The sequence below is a fragment of the Balaenoptera musculus genome, chromosome 5, assembly GCF_009873245.2.
Source record: "Balaenoptera musculus isolate JJ_BM4_2016_0621 chromosome 5, mBalMus1.pri.v3, whole genome shotgun sequence".
Taxonomy (NCBI): Eukaryota; Metazoa; Chordata; class Mammalia; order Artiodactyla; family Balaenopteridae; genus Balaenoptera; species Balaenoptera musculus.
This window is the reverse complement of record NC_045789.1, coordinates 121,273,419-121,286,721: the sequence shown is the minus strand read 5'-3', so window position 1 is coordinate 121,286,721 and position 13,303 is coordinate 121,273,419. Positions and strand designations below refer to the sequence as shown.

The 13,303-nt window shown below is 39.8% G+C and overlaps 1 protein-coding gene across 2 annotated transcripts in view; it reads right to left on the bottom strand.

The window, feature by feature from the left end:
* ADAD1 (adenosine deaminase domain containing 1) overlaps window positions 1–1,142 on the bottom strand; it is a 47,121-nt gene extending 45,979 nt beyond the window's left edge. For both annotated transcript variants that reach the window (XM_036853471.1, XM_036853472.1), the window contains exons 1-2: window positions 971–1,142; window positions 26–214 (exon numbers count right to left, since the gene is read on the bottom strand). In XM_036853471.1, the coding sequence (XP_036709366.1) occupies window positions 26–214; window positions 971–1,142 (361 nt within the window). The remainder of the gene's footprint in view (window positions 1–25; window positions 215–970) is intronic.
* Window positions 1,143–13,303: the final 12,161 nt, after the last annotated feature.

The following is a 13,303-nucleotide window of genomic DNA, read 5'->3' as shown; positions in this document are numbered from 1 at the left end:
CAACCAGATACAACTTCGCACTTGCCTGCTGTTACTGTTTCCTTGAGGTCAAGCTGAACCCGCTGCATTTGCGCAAACTGATGCAAGGCTGATACAGGATTTATCTCTCCACGCTTGTATTTCATTATAAATTCCTTAGATATTTTTTTCGGAGGAAGGAGAGAATTTGAAATAGATGAAAGACCTTTGGAGAGCAATGGTTCTGGAAAATTACCTAAAAATAAATGTTTACGCTTGTCAACTTGGTTAAATTAAAAAGAATAAGACAAGCAAAAGCACCACTTTCCTAAAATGGAAGGTGTTCCAGACACATTTAGTCACATGTGTTTTTCATTAACAATGAGTTTCTACTACTAAAGAAGTGTAACCTGTTACTGTATATATCTTTTAGAGTACTAAGACTATTTTGCAAAGTGCTATCATTGTCATATAATTAAGTGATATCAAAGAATCCTAGAATTTCAGTGATGTCAAGGTCTTCAGAGGCTCTCTAAGCCAGTTTTACCCATGATGTCACTAAGGCCTAAAATGTATTAAGACAGATGTGGGACTAGAACCTAGTTTCTGCTTCCCATTCACTATTTCATATTACCTTTCACGTTGAATTCAATCAAATTTTTAGTGTGTCTGTCCCTGCTTTACACTTAACACTCTGCTAAGTGATATGTGGAATAGAAACCAGTATAAATCCAGTCCTCTCTCCTGAAGGGAATGACACAGCCTCACCTCAAAAAGGCAAGACACACTGGAAGTGGTTGTACACCCAAGTGGTAAAGAACAATTAAGTCAGTAGCCAGGGGAAGGATTTCTACTGTGCTGGGAGTCAAATCCAAGTTTCAGTTGGGACATGGCCACAGGTAAATGGATATATATCCAGGAAACATTTAAACTGGGGGCTCAACAAAACTAACTGGCCATCTCAGAATCTTAAAGAACATAGGCGTTATTACAAATGTAAAAGAGTTTGTACCCGTCACTTGCGTAACCTTGGATGCCATGTTCGACAGGCTGTAACTTTCCGAGGAACACCCTGTGGGTGTGGTTACCGTCTGGGCTGATGGCTGAACTGGCAAGTTCTTTTTCAGCATCTGGGCAAAGCTGGGGACCCGAGAACTCTGAAACCAGTCATCGTGGCCAGACATTTTCTCACCTACAAATTGTAAGAAAATTGTCAGAAGACAAAAAAAAAAAAAAGTACTACGTAAGCTAAAAATACTCTGAAATAAAAACCAACCACAATCCCATAAGCGGCCTTTACACACACTCACATGACAAGCGCTAAACTTCTAACTGACGTCATGACTGCTCTGTGCCTACAGTTTTTACGGGTGACAGAACTGTCTCTCCTAAATCCCTCCCCAAAGCACTGCTACAAGGAAGAAAGAAGGCACGAGGTAGTCCGTGGTGAAAAGCCCTTCCTCGGGTGTCAGGGAAAACAACAACAACAAAAAGAATACATTTGAGACCCGCAGCGGCCCGCCCGTTGGCGGCCTCCCAAATCCCAGCCCAACTCCCACCCACCAAAATTGTCCTTCTAACCCTGCTGGCCAGACCCCTCCGGCGGGCAGCTCTGACCGAGCCGCAGGCCGGGGGCTCGCCGGCCGGCCGCCGCCGATGCCATAGCTTCTTCCTCCCTGCCTCAACCTCTCACTTCAGACCGCTCGGCCTGACAACCAGGCGGCCAGGGCTGCGTCTTTCAAAAGGCGGCCTCGCGGCGTCCCTGCAGGCCCGGGACTGACGCCCCCGCGCCCTGCCTCATCCAATCACCAACCGTCTCCTAGGCCCGCGCTTCCGCCCCCCCCCCCCGCGTTTGCGCCTGCGCCTGCGCCTGCGCGTGCCCGCCGCGCTCCACGGCTTGCATCGCCAAGCGTCGGGACGCCGCGGAACGTCGTGCACGTTTAAGGCCGCGGGATGTGCGCCCAGCTCTCCGAGAGAAAGTGGGTAACCAGGCCCTCTGGCCGCCTTGACTGCTGGAACACGCCGGTAACGTCGAGCAGTTCGGCCCCTTCACTCTCCTGCTCGACGCCCTCTACGCACACCTGCCCCCTACCCACTCCATCCTGACAGAGCACTGGAATGGGTGGGGCCTCCTTATCTAGGGTCCTTGGAGGCAGTCCTAGGGCTACCTGTGTGTGTGCGTAGTTTCAAGGAAACCCTTCGCTTTGTCCCCAGTTATACTCTGAGAAGGTCCGTGTGGACAGGGTTTGGCCTCACAGTGTCTTTATTGTTTACAGGAAAAAAACCACCCTGGACTCTTGCAGAAGCTTCACATGGGGCCAAGCCAGGAACAATCCTGAAAACGGGTATGGCAAACCCAGTGTACCTGTCCTCAATTCTTTGCTCTTGTGAAAATTGAAGGAGGCTCTGGTGGAGGTGTTGCTGAGAGACCGTTGAAAATATTTTAACTAGTATTTTACTAAACGAGTTTTGGCATGTAACTCATGGAATTGAGTGAGAGTGTTATAACAAAATTTAAATGCCCCTCTACTTCTTTACGTGGGAAAGGCTTCTCGAGGGTTAAATCACTTTAAAAGAAAATAGAAAAAATAACAGAATTGATGGTGTGCTACCTCATTATAGCAAGAAGTAATATCCATCCACAAATACATGGGTTAATTGGGAGGAAAAACAGCATCATTTCTCTCATTAAGTAGTGCATTTTCAATAAAAGCAGCATATTCTTTAGTGGTTATCAAAATGTGTTGATTATGACGTTTTGATCAAGTGCTCGTTGATAACTGTAATGATAACTCAGTCTAGGTTATTTTTCCTTTAATATTTAGAAACTTTTGCTTACAGGAGATTAAAAAGTTCAAATGTTGCCAAGAAGTGTGCCAAGGATGGTGAATAAAACTTCTAAGTACAAAAATATATAATTACATTAGGATCAATTTGAGTAGGGACACGGAATGGAAATAGAAGCTAAAGAAGTAAAAGGAATGGTTAAAAATTACTCTTAAACATAAAGCATATGTATGTAATGTTTTATTTTGAAATAATTTTAGATTTACAGAACACTTGTAAAGATAGAGTTCCTCTATACTCTTCCATCCAGTTTCCCCTAGTGTTAACATCTTACATAGCATAGTACATTTATCAAAACTAAGCAATTCACATTGGTACAAAACTACTAACTGTACTATATACTTTATTCGGATTTCACCAGGTTTTTAATTAATGTCCACATTCAACCCAGGATACCCCATTGCACTTAGCAGTCATGTCTCTTTTGTCTTCTGTGGTTTATGGTAGTTTCTCAGTCTTTCCTTGTTTTTTATGACTTTGATCCTTTTGAAGAGTACCAGTTGGATATTTTGTAGAATGGCCCTCAATTTACATTTGCCTGATGTTTTCTCATGCTTAAACAAGAGTTAAGGATATTTGGTAAGACTACTATGGAGGTGAAGTGCGCATCTTGTGGCATATCAAGGAGTACATGATATCAGCAACTATTAGTGGTGATATTAACCTTGACGACTTCGTTAAGGTTGTGTCTGTCAGGTTTCTCCACTCTGAAGTTACTATTTTCCCTTTTCTGTACTCTGTTAGAAGGAAGTCCAGCATACACACGAGGGGAGGGAAATAGAGATACACCTCCTGGAGAGAGGAGTATCACAGTTTGTAGACATATGTTAAAACCACCATGTTAATAAATATTTTGAGGGAGATAATTTGAAGCTATGCAAATATCCTGTTTCACCCTGGAGTTTGACTAATTTTCATTTTGCCTGAAGGAGTTATTACTGCGGTATTCTTTTTTTTTTTAAATAAGTTTTCTCAGTTAAATTTCTTCTTTTTTATTAAAATATAATTGATACATAACATTATATTAGTTTCAGGTGTAAAACATATGATTTAGGGCTTCCCTGGTGACACAGTGGTTAAGAATCTGCCTGCCAATGCAGGGGACACGGGTTCAAGCCCTGGTCCGGGAAGATCCCACATGTCACGGAGCAACTAAGCCCGTGCGCCACAACTACTGAGCCTGTGCTCTAGAGCCTGCGTGCCAGAACTCCTGAGCCTGCGAGCCACAGCTACTGAAGCCTGTGCGCCTAGAACCTGTGCTCTGCAACAAGAGAAGCCACCGCAATGAGAAGCCTGTGCACTGCAACGAAGGCCCAACACAGCCAAAAATAAATAAATTTATTAAAAAAAATATGATTTAGTGTATGTATATATTGCAGGTTGATCACCACAACAAGTCTAGTTAACATCACCACATACAGTTATAAATATTTTGTTTGTGATAAGAACTTTTAAGATCTACTATCTTAGCAAATATTGTGCATAACATCCCCAGGACTTATAACTGGAAGTTTGTGCCTTTGACATCCCCACCCCTTGCCTCTGGCAACCACCCATCTGTACTCTGAATCTATGACTTCATTTTTTAAAAATTCTATATGTAAGTGAGATCATACAATATCTGTATTTCTCTGTCTTATTTCCCTTAGCATAATGCCTTCAAGGTCGATCCATATTGTTGCAAATGGCAAGATTTCCTTCTTTCTATGGGTGAATAATATTCAGTTGTGTGTATGTATTCATATGTGTGTGTGTGTGTGTGTGTGTGTGTGTGTGTGTATATATATATATATATATATATATATATAATCTTTATCCATTTTACCACTGATGGACAGTTAGGTTGTTTCATGTCTTGACTATTGTAAATAATGCTGCAGTGAACATGGGGGTGCAGATATCTTTTCCAGTTACTTTTTTCATTTCCTTAAGATAAATACCCAGTGGTGGAAATGCTAGATCATATGGTAGTTCTATGATTAATTTTTTGTGGAACCTGTATACTGTTTTCCATTACCAGTGAAGGAATTTACATTCCCATTAACAGTGTATGGGAGTTCCCTTTTTCTCCACATCTTCACCTGGTATTTCTTTCTTTTTTTTTTTTTTTTATTGGGGTATTGTTGTCTTACAATGTTGTGTTAGTTTCTACTGTACAGTGAAGTGGAGTTCCCTGTGCTATACAGCAGGTTCTCATTAGTTATCTATTTTACATAAGTGTATATATGTTAATCCCAATCTCCCAATTCATCCAACCCCCTGCATACCCCCTTGGTGTCCATACGTTTGTTCTCTACATCTATTCACCTGTCATTTCTTGTCTTTTAAATAATAGCTGTTATCAGATGTGAAGTAGTATTTCATTGTGGTTTTGATTTGCATTTCCTTGATGATTAGTGATGTTGAGCGTGTTTTCATGTACCCGTTGGCCATTTGTATACATTCTTTGGGGAAAATGTGTGTTCAAATCTTCTTCCCATTTTAAAAATCAGATTGTATGGGGTTTTGATATTGAGTTTTATGATCTCTTTATATATTTTGATATTAACCCCTTATCAGATATACAATTTGCAATTTTTTCCCCTTTCCATAGGTTGCTTTTTCATTTTGTTAATGGTTTCCTTTCCTGTGCAGAAACTTTTTAGTTGAATATAGTCTCACTTGTTTATTTTTGCTTTTGTTGCCTTTGCTTTTGGTGTCAAATTCAAAAAATCATTACCAAGACCAAAGTCAAGGAGCTTACCACCTATGTTTTCTACTAGGAGTTTTATGGTTTCCAGTCTTATGTTCAAGTCTTTAATCCTTTTTGAGTTTATTTTTGTGTATGGTGTGAGATACTGGTCTAGCTTTATTTTTTTGCATGTGGCTGTCCAGTTTTATTGGAGAGACTAACCATTGTATATTCTTGGCTTTTTTATCATAAATTAATTGACCATATATGCGTGGGTTTATTTGTGGGCTCTCTGCTCTATTCTGTTGATCTGTGTGTCTGTTTTGTGCCAGTACCATACTGTTTTGACTACTGTAGTTTATTGTGTAGTTTGAAATCAAGAAGCATGATGCCTCTGGCTTTGTTCTGTCTCAAGATTGCTTTGGGTATTTGGGATCTTTTGTTGTTCCATACAAATTTTAGTATTGTTTGTTCTATTTCTTTGAAAAAATGCCATTGGAAATTTGAGAGGGATTGCACTGAATCTGTAGATTGCTTTGGGTAGTATGGACATATAAACAATATTAATTTTTCCAACCCATGAGAATGGAATGTTTTTCCATTTATTTGTGTCATCTTCAGTTTCTTTCATCAGCGTCTTACAGTTTTCAGTGTACAAGTTTTTCAGCTTCTTGGATAATTTCTTCCTAGGTATTTTATTCTTTTTTGATGCAATTGTAAATGGGATTGTTTTCTTAATTTCCCTTTCTGATAGTTCTTTTTTTAAAAATTTATTTATTTTATTTTTATTTTTGGCTGTGTTGTATCTTCGTTGCTGCGCACAGGCTTTTCTCTAGTTGCGGCGAGCGGGGGCTACTCTTCGTTGCAGTGCGCGGGCTTCTCATTGTGGTGACTTCTCTTGTTGTGCAGCATGGGCTCTAGGCATGCGGGCTTCAGTAGTTGCAGCACGCAGGCTCAGTAGTTGTGGCTCGTGGGCTCTAGAGCACAGGCTCAGTAGTTGTGATGCATGGGCTTAGTTGCTCTGTGGCATGTGGGATCTTCCCGGACCAGGGCTTGAACCCGTGTCCCCTGCATTGGCAGGCAGATTCTTAACCACTGCACCACCAGGGAAGCCCCTGATAGTTCTTTATTAGTGTATATAAATGCACCAGATTTTTGTATGCTGATTTTGTATCCTGCAACTTTACTGAATTTGTAAATTTGGTCTAAGTCTTTAGGGTTTTCTATTTGTAATATGTCATTTGCAAATAGAGATAGTTTTAATTCTTTCATTCCAATTTGGATGCCTTTCATTTATTTTTCTTGCCTCTAGCTAGGACTTCCAATACTATGTTGAATAAAAGTGGTAAGAGTGGGCGTCCTTGTCTTGTTCTTCATCTTAGAGGAAAACCTTTGAGCTTTTCACTGTTGAATATCATGTTACCTGTGGGCTTGTCATAAATGGCTTTTATTATCTTGAGGTATGTTCCCTCTATACCCAATTTGTTGAGAGTTTTTATCATAAACGGATGTTGAATTCTGCATATATTGAGACAATTATATTTATTCTTCTTTTTGTTAACTTGATATATCACATGGATTGATTTGCAGATGTTGAACCATCCTTGCATCCCTGTAATAAATCCCACCTGATCATGGTGCATGATCCTTCTTTTAATGTATTGTTGAATTCAGTTTGCTAATATTTTGTTGACGGTTTTTACTTCTGTGCTGATCAGGAATATTGACCTATTATTTTCTTTTCTTGTGCTGTCCTTGTCTGGTTTTGGTGTCAGGGTAGTGCTGGCCTCATAAAATGAGTTTCGGGATATTCCTTCCTCTTGCATTTTTGGGAAGATATTGAGAAGGATTGGTATTAATTCTTTTTAAATGTTTGGTGGAATTCCCCAGTGAAGCTGTCTGGTCCTGGACTTTTGTCTGTTGGGAGGTTTTTGATTATTGATTTAGTCTCCTTACTAGTAATTGGTCTGTTCATATTTTCTACTTCTTCCTGATTCAGTCTTGGTAGGTTGTGTGTTTCCAGGAATTTATTTCTCCTAGGTGGTTCAATTTGTTGGTGTATAATTGTTCATAGTAGTATCTTAGGATCACTTGTATTTCTGTAGTATCAGTTGTAATGTCTCCTCTTTCATTTATGATTTTATTTATTTGAGTCTTCTCTTTTTTTCTTGTTGACTCTAGCTAAAGGTTTTTCGATTTTGTTTATCTTTTCAGAGAGCCAGCTCTTAGTTTCACTGATCCTTTCTATTGTCTTTTTTTCCTCTTCCAGTTTTATTGAGATGTAACTGGTATCCAGCACTGTATGAGTTTAAGGTGTACAGCATAATGATTTGACTTATATATGTCATGAAATGATTATCACTATAGGTTTATTGAACATCCATCATCTATATAGATATAAAATTAAAGAAAGAGGAAAAAATGTTTTCCTGTGATGAGAACTCAGAATTTACTCTCTTAACAACTTTCATACATAACATACAGCAGTGTTAATTATATTTATCATGTTGTACTTTACATCCCTAGTACTTATTTATCTTATAACTGGAGGTTTCTACCTTTTGACTGCCTTCGTCCAATTCCTCCTCCTCCTAATCCCTACTTCTGGTAACTATGAGTCTGGTCTCCTTTTCTATGAGTTTATTTGTTTTTGAAGTATAATTGACCAACAACATTGTGTTAGTTCCTGTTACAGAACATAGTGATTTGATCTTTCTACACAGTTCAAAATAATCACCACAATAAATCTAGTTACGATCTGTTACCATAAAAAGATACTACAGAGTTATAGACTGTATTCCCCACACTATACATTTCATACCTGTGACTCATTTATTTTACAACTGGAAGTTTGTACCTCTTAATCTCCCTCATTTATTTTTTTTCACCCCCTCCAGCCCCCCTCCGGCCCCCCTCCCATCTGGCAACCACCTGTTTGTTCTCTATATCTGTAACTATGTTGAGCTGCATTCCACAGGCCTGCAAGCCTTGTAATTGCCTAGCCTCAAAACTGAAGAAAGAGCCCATAGACAGCGATAGCGGTATTGGTGGTTTATTGGATAGGAGATCTTACACATCTGAAGCAAGGAGTTCCTGGAGCAGCACTCCACCATATATGGCAGACAGCAGGCAGGTCACAGCAGCTGTCATCGCTACTAGGGGAAGAGGGAGGTTACTAGTTGTAGGTGGAATTGACGTCAGGTTGGCTTATTGGTTACCAGGAAAACCAGCAAAGGGGCATGTCCCTCATAACCCCTTTGATAAACTAGGAGGGCGGAGCCTTTCTGATCTAAAGGTTAGAACAATCACTGTCTGAGGCTGGGGGCAACCATGTAGGCAGTTACTGATTAGGCTCTATGAATGAGAGAGAAGGTTAGTCATTTGAGTAGCATGTAGATAAAGCACGTACTGGTTGAGCAAGGGATGTACAGAGAGCAAGAGAATCTCCATCTTGAGTGGCCTGATGGTATATTCTGTTTCTGTTATGTTTATTCATTTGTTTTTTTTTATATTTTACATATAAGTGAAATAATACAGTATTTTCTCTCTCTACGTGACTTATTTCACTTAGCACAATACCTTCTTGGTCCATTCATGTTGTCGCATATGGCAAGTTTTCATTCTTTTTTTTCTGGCTGAGTAATATTCCTCTGTGTGTGTGTATGTATATATACATATGTGTATGTATGTGTACCACATCTTTGTCCATTCATCTTTGGTGGGTACTTAGGTGGCTTCCATATCTTAGGTATTGTAAATAATGCTGCTATGAACATATATTTTTCCTAATTGATGTTTTTGTTTTCCTTGGATAAATACCCAAGAGTGGAATTGCTGGATCATATGGTAGTTGTATTTTTAATTTTTTAAGGAATCTCCATACTGTTTTCATAGTGACTGAACCAATTTACATTCCCACCAACAGTGTATGAAGGTTCCCTTTTCCACATCCTTGCCAGTATTTGTTATTTGTTGTCTTTTTCACGATAGTCATTCTGACAAGTGTGAGGTGGCATCTCATTGTGGTTTTGATTTGCATTTCTTTGATGATTAGTGATGTTGAACAGCTTTTCAATTGCCTTTTGGCCATCTGTATGTCTTCTTTGGAAAAATGTCTGTTCAGATCCTCTGTCCATTTTTAATAGGGTTGTTTTTTTAATCTTGTGTTGTATGAGTTCTTTTATATTTTAGATCTTAACCCCTTATCAAATGTGTCATTTGCAAATATTTTTCTCCCATTCAGTAGGTGGCCTTTCATTTTGTTGATAGTTTCCTTTGCTCTGCAAAAGTTTTTTAGTTTGATGTAGTCCTGTTTGTTTATTATTGCTTTTGTCCCCTTGCTTGAGGAGACATATCCAAAAGAATATTACTAAGGCTGATGTCAAAGAGCTTACTGTGTGTTTACTTTTAGAAGTTTTATGGTATCTAATCTTATATTTATAAGTATTTAATCCATTTTGAATTTATTTTTGTGCATAGTGTGAGAGAGTAGCCCAGTTTGATTATTTGGCATGTAGCTGTCTAATATTCTCAAGACCATTTGTTGAAAAAGCTGTCTTTTCCCCACTGTATATTCTTGCCTCCTTTGTGGTAGATTAATTGCCCATATAAGTGTGGGTTTATTTCTGGGTTCTCTAGTCTGTTCCATTGATCTATGTGTCTCTTTATGTGCCAATACCAGACTGTTTTAATGACTGTATCTTTGTAGTATAATTTGAAATCAGGGAGCGTGATACCTCCAGCTTTGTTCTTCTTTCTTAAGATTTTTTTTTGGCTATTCAGGGTTTTTTTTGTGTTTCCATACAAATTTTAGAATTATTTGTTCTAGTTCTGTGAAAAATGCCATGGATATCTCAAACTCTAGTGGCTAAGTAGTCTACTTTGTTCTTAGTGCCTCTCTGTAGTTGAGCGTGTGCCAAAATCTTTCAGTGTCCCAAAGGGGAGGATTTCAATCATTACCTAGATGCAGACTGACTGGAAGCTGTACCCTCAGGCAGCAGCTTTTAAAGTTTGAAGACTTTCAGGGGAAGACTCAGCAGTGGGCTTTTCTGTTTCATGGGAAGACTCAGCAATGGGCTTTGCTGTTTGCTCCCTCTGCATTGAGTTCTGGGGTGACAGCTAATTAAGAACTTTTCTTTGTTTGCCTGCATCCCATTTAACCCACAAACCCAACCCCTACTAGCCACCAGAGCCAGGCTATCAAGAGCTGTGTCCTCTGGGTGGCAGCTACAAAAGCTGTGGTGCCAGGCATGTGCACAAGCTCCTTTCTCAGAGAGACACTGGTGACCTGACTTGGGGCAGAGGGAAGGCATGAAGATGGCACCCACCAGCCTCTCTGGTCTCTGGAGAGGTTTTCAATGGTCCCTTATATACTTGTTTAAGTTGAAGCCTGCTCCTCAGGCCACGGGTAGGAAGATAAATTAATAAGCTTCTTTCACAGAAAGACTGGGCATGTCAGTCTGCTGCTTCTCCACTGTGCCCTGGGGGAATAGCCAGTTAAGAACTCTGTTTTTTACAGTCCTGTGGGACTTACGAATATAAGCCTTTCTGTCCAGCAGAGCCAGCAGTCAAGGGGTGACACTTGCATGATATGCACAAAAACTAGGGCACCAGATATGTGCATTAACTCCTTTCTGGGAGATACCATGACCTGGAGTTATGCAGAGGGGGAGCACAAAGGTGGCTTCTGTTATCTTTGGAGAATATTTCAGTAGGGGCCTAGAAATGTGTGTTACATTAGATGCCTGCCCCTTAGACCAAAGCTTTAAGATAGGCAAATAGACCTCTTTTACAGAAAGACTGGGTGTTTCAGTCAGCTTCCTCAGCGCTGGGCCCAGGATGTCCTCAGAACTATTTCTCAGTTCAGAACTGTTTCTCAGTTCACTATAGCCTTGTGTGTTTTGTGGATGCAAGTCCTGTGTTGCTAGATGTTTTGGGGGCTCATCTCTCAGGTGCAGGTCTTAAAAGTTGCCAGGTGTGGGGTTCAGACCCTTTGCTCCTCAGGGAGAAGCTTGGAGTTGTGAGTTTCCTTCTGATTGTGGGTCACCACACTAGGGATGGGGTTTTCAGCAAGATTGCGTCTCAGCCTCTCCTACCTGTTCTGATGTGGGGTTTTTTGGTCGCCCATTGCGTAGGAGTCTCTCAGCTAGTTTTGTGGTTTCTTTCAGAGGAAATTGTTTTATATGTAGCTGTATATTCAGTGTGTCTGTGGGAGGAGGTGAGTTCGGGATCTTCCTACTTCACCATCTTGAACCATAACTTCTACTGTGGTGTTCTAATGGTGATTTTCTGTTTCTTTCATTCCTCTTACATTTGTTGTTTGGAATTCTTTTTAAGAAACATTTGTCCCCTTCCCTTACATACCAGTGTGGAGTCACTGATATTTATTTTATTATTTGGGTATAATCCATTACTGTTATTATTTGTCGTTCAGATTATTCCAGCATTGGGAGCTCTTTCATTGTTGCCTCCTGTGCCCTTTTGACATGTTCCCATTTTAAAGAAAGTATTTCCTTACTTTCTGGAAGATGTGCTTGTATTTTCCACGCTCTACACCTAAAATTGGCCATTTCTCCAGGAAGCCCTGGTTAATTTTTACTGTATAATGATAATGAGAAACTAAGATCTTGGAACTAGTTGTACTTGTTGCTTTAGAAGTGTCATTGCTTCTATGCTTGCACAGAAAACAGAACTAGTAAATATATTTATGTATGCTAACTCATATATGCAGACATATTTGTATTTTGGTATCTATACATAATGATGAGTTTATACCTTTGTCTGTAATCCAACACCACAACATTCATTCTAGCCTTCCCCCTCGCCTGTGTGTCTCTTCTTACTCTGACAATGAGAAATGTGGCTACGTCTACAGTTTATCTGTTGAGCACGTAAAGTAGTCGCAGATTTGTTAGCCAGTATCACTATGAGAAAAAAATTTACCGACTAAAGCACAGTGCTTAGTTCTTTTTTTTTTCTTTAGTCTTACATTATCTGGTCAGAACACTGTTTTCCAGAGTTACTTAGGTCAGTTGTTTTTCCATCCCCTTCAGTGAGGTCATGTCATGGTTTTATAACACAGTTATATTCATTTGTCACAGTCTGCACTTCATCCTGGCATCCCTGTTGGTCTTTTAAACTTGCATACAGTTAAGCTTACCTTCGTCAAGTACAGTTCTGTGGGTCTTGACAGATACATGGGGTCATATATTGACCACCTCAGTTCCATGCAGAATGGTTCCATCACCCTAAAATTTCCATATGTGACCCACCTCTGTTCCTTCCCTTTACTCCTGGAAATCACTGGTCTGTTTTCAGTATAGATTTTTTTTTCCTTTTCTATAATGTCATACAAATGGTATCATACAATATGTAACCTTTTAGATCTGGCTTCTTTCATTTAGAAAAACACATTTAAGATTCAGCCAAGTTGTTAGGTGAATAAATAGCTTATTCCTTTTTGTTGCAGAGTAGTATTCCATTGTATGCATATAACACTGTTTATCTGTTCACCTGTTGAAGGACATTTTGGTTGTTTCCAGTTTTTGGTAATTATGAATACAGCTACTTATCCTAAGTAGGATTGCTGGGTTATACAGTAAGTGTCCTAGTCTGTTTGGGCTGCTGTAACAAAAATACCATAGACTGGGTGGCTTAAATAACAAATATTTCTCATAGTTCTGGAGGGTTGCAAGTCCAGATTGCTGGCAGATTCCGTGTCTGATGAAAGATGCCGCTTCCTGGTTCATAGATGGCCATCTTCTTGATGTGTCCTCACATGGCAGAAGGGACAAGAGAGCAATCTGGAGTCTCTTTCATAAGGGCACT